Below are 3,073 nucleotides of genomic sequence, written 5' to 3' on the forward strand. Positions count from 1 at the left end.
TTATTTATAAGAATGAAACTAACTTATTTTTGGGTTTCTGGAACCAAACTTCTAAACCATAAAGTTTTTTTAAAAAAACTTTAATTAAATTTTTAAAGTATTTGATTGGCAGTCTAGAAACAAAATGTGAAGAAATAAAAAGTCTAGTAAGAAAAAGCACAAATAAATTAACACAGGGATAGGGGGTATTTGTACCAATTATTTAATACTTCCGTTAAATTTAGATATAATACATTTATTGCAGTGATTTAAATCAATTCAATGTAGTAACACAAAGTCTTTTAATTGAAAAACTACACAAAAAAATATCCATACAATAGTTGAAAAAAACTGAATAGGATAAACTTCGATTTTAAAATAAGATGATATAACCACGTCCATAACTAAACATGTGGTGTTATAAGAATTATGTACAAGATTTTGAATTCTATCAAAAATCCAAGCCTCAGACACAACAGGCTTATTTAGCCTCTTCTCGATCATTTGGAGCCTTTTGTTCATTAATAGCATCTCCTTTATCACGCGGCCTTCGATAACGGGGTCGCCTTGGTTTTAACTGCTTCTGCCCATCACCAGCAGGCTTATCATCATTTCTTTGCTGGGAACTTTGTTCCTCTTCTTGACGATCAGAACGCTCACCTTCGTCACCAGAACTTTGTGGGGGACGTCTAAATATAAATAAAAACAACACTTACTAAAAATTCTAGCCATTTCCATTTAATAATTTTACTTTGCATTCTTAAGCAAACAGATTAATAATTAGTTTCAATTTACAAAATAAAGTAAGCATTTGAAATGACTAAAATATAAGTAAATGGTTTTATTCTTAATATAGCACCTGAGATAACTGGAGAGATTCATTGAAGACCTTAAGTAACGCATACAAAAAATATGAAACTTAAATCTTACCTAGGTCTTCTTCTAAACCATCTTGGACGTTTTCCTCTAGTACTACCCTCTTGACGCTCACTTTCCTCATCACGATCTCCTTTACGACCCTCGTCTTGAGAAGCATACTCATTACCTGATCCTTCACTTCGCTGCGGACGACGACGATATCTACCATATCCTCTCCCTCTTCCCCTGCCTCGTCCTCGGAAAGCTATGTTAAAACAATACACCAATATAAAACATTATTTTATTAAAAAATAAATAAAGGTTTAAATATAAAATCTAGCTGAAATTTTTTTAAAAAAATGACAAAAATAGTAAAAATATAAAAACCTGAAAATTACTTACATAAATGAAATCATTTCAAATATGATTAACTTATAACAATATAATAAACTTAAAGAACAATTATATCTACAAACCAAAAATGATGAGCTGTAATAACAAAGACTCAAGTTGAACATAACTGTATTTCACAATTATGATAATGAGGTTTAGCTACATTAGAGATTTTGCATATACAATTAGATTTAAACTTACATTTAAGATTTAAACTTTAATATATTTAACAAAACTTTAGATTTAAACTTATAAAACTTTATTGCTAAACTTACATTGTCTTTTAGGTTGTTCATCATGTTCAGAAGTAGCCTCTTTGTCTTCAGGCTCATTATCTTTATCACTTCTATCTTCAGCAACATCAGATTTTCCTCCACGGTAGCCGCCTCTACCTCCACGGTAACCACCTCTGTTACCCCTTCCTCTTCGATAACCTCCATACCTTGGTCTTTTATCAGGTGCGTATTTACTACCTTGCACAGGTTCACCATTAGGTCCGGTCACATTGATGGCTTCATGACCCTTCACACCTTCGACGACATCAAACTCTACTGTCTCACCATCTCCAACACTACGTAAGTACTTGTTGGGATTGTTTTTGACAATAGCAGTTTGATGAACAAACACATCGTTTTGTGTGTCATTACGATGGATGAACCCATAGCCATTGCGGACATTAAACCACTTAACAGTGCCAGACACTTTGTTTGCTGAAAAGATAAACAGAATCAGATAAAATCATTAGACAGCACATGTAATCAGTTATGTTTATTAAATTGGGACTCAGTATTACTTCATTTCCGCCTGGGATAAAACAAAACATTTATGGTAAATTAAAATCTATGAAAGCATTGCTTTACTTTCATACTTTAAAATCCTAGTTTTAAGAAGTAGACAAATACTTACCTCTTTATTTGTTACTTTAGAGTCAAAAACATATAATCAGTTAAAGGAAACAGTCATTATTTTAATAATATGAAAACCCTGAATTATTTTATTTTCGCTAAGATAATTTAAGATTTTCTTAGATAACGAGAGATTTCCAAAACGAGGTGGCAATTTCTTAGTTTAGCTCAGTACATAAACTAATTAATATACTTTTTAGGTTTTAGGAATTAATTATGAACTTGCTTAATAAGTAACACTAGTAAAATTAAAGACCATTTAATTTTAACAAAGCTTCACAAAATTAAGTTGCAACTTAAGTATTTGCAACAAAAATGTACTATACAATGCTAAATTTACGATCATTTAATTTTAGTCTACATTATAAATGCCTCAATCTATGCTCACCAATGATTTTAGCTGGTAACTTAGAAAGTCCCTCTTTTCCTTCCTCCTTATGAGTTTGCTGACTTCCTGCAGATAATTCATCTGTGGCAGCTGACATTGTGGGAAGAGCCGTCCACTTGGCTAAACCACGATGGAAAGATGGTATAAATTTTGATGGTAAACAGTTAGATGTCCTAGCTCTTTCTGTTTAAGATCTTACTGCATGAGGAAAGCGGGAAATCCTTTTTAAAGTTAAAAAAAGTAATCAAAACGGGGGTTAAAATATAACAAATACGTAATAAAAAAATTTTTATTTTTAAATTAAAAAAATATTTATAATCAAATTAGAAATTAAAAATTAATTTATATTTTTATAGATTTTATAATATAGATTTAACATATAATACAATTAAAAAATTTAAATACTAAAAAGAAATGCTTACCCGTAAAAACATTACTGCATTGTGGGATAGGAAATAATTTAGCAAGCCACGTCAATGAAGTTTAATTATTTGTTTGATTGTCATCGTAAAAAAAGTGACCGCCCATACCGACCGTAATATACTTTTAA

General features: G+C 30.8%; 1 protein-coding gene across 1 annotated transcript; it reads right to left on the minus strand.

Moving 5' to 3' along the window:
* Nucleotides 1–219: 219 nt before the first annotated feature.
* Nucleotides 220–2,744, minus strand: LOC100211522 (Y-box factor homolog). The gene is made up of 4 exons (XM_065800549.1): nucleotides 2,524–2,744; nucleotides 1,506–1,940; nucleotides 910–1,102; nucleotides 220–668 (listed from the first exon to the last, which is right to left on the minus strand). The coding sequence occupies exons 1-4, from the start codon at nucleotides 2,618–2,620 to the stop codon at nucleotides 461–463; spliced, it is 933 nt and encodes a 310-aa protein (XP_065656621.1). The 5' UTR covers nucleotides 2,621–2,744; the 3' UTR covers nucleotides 220–460.
* Nucleotides 2,745–3,073: the final 329 nt, after the last annotated feature.

The sequence above is a fragment of the Hydra vulgaris genome, chromosome 06, assembly GCF_038396675.1.
Source record: "Hydra vulgaris chromosome 06, alternate assembly HydraT2T_AEP".
In the NCBI taxonomy this organism is placed as follows: Eukaryota; Metazoa; Cnidaria; class Hydrozoa; order Anthoathecata; family Hydridae; genus Hydra; species Hydra vulgaris.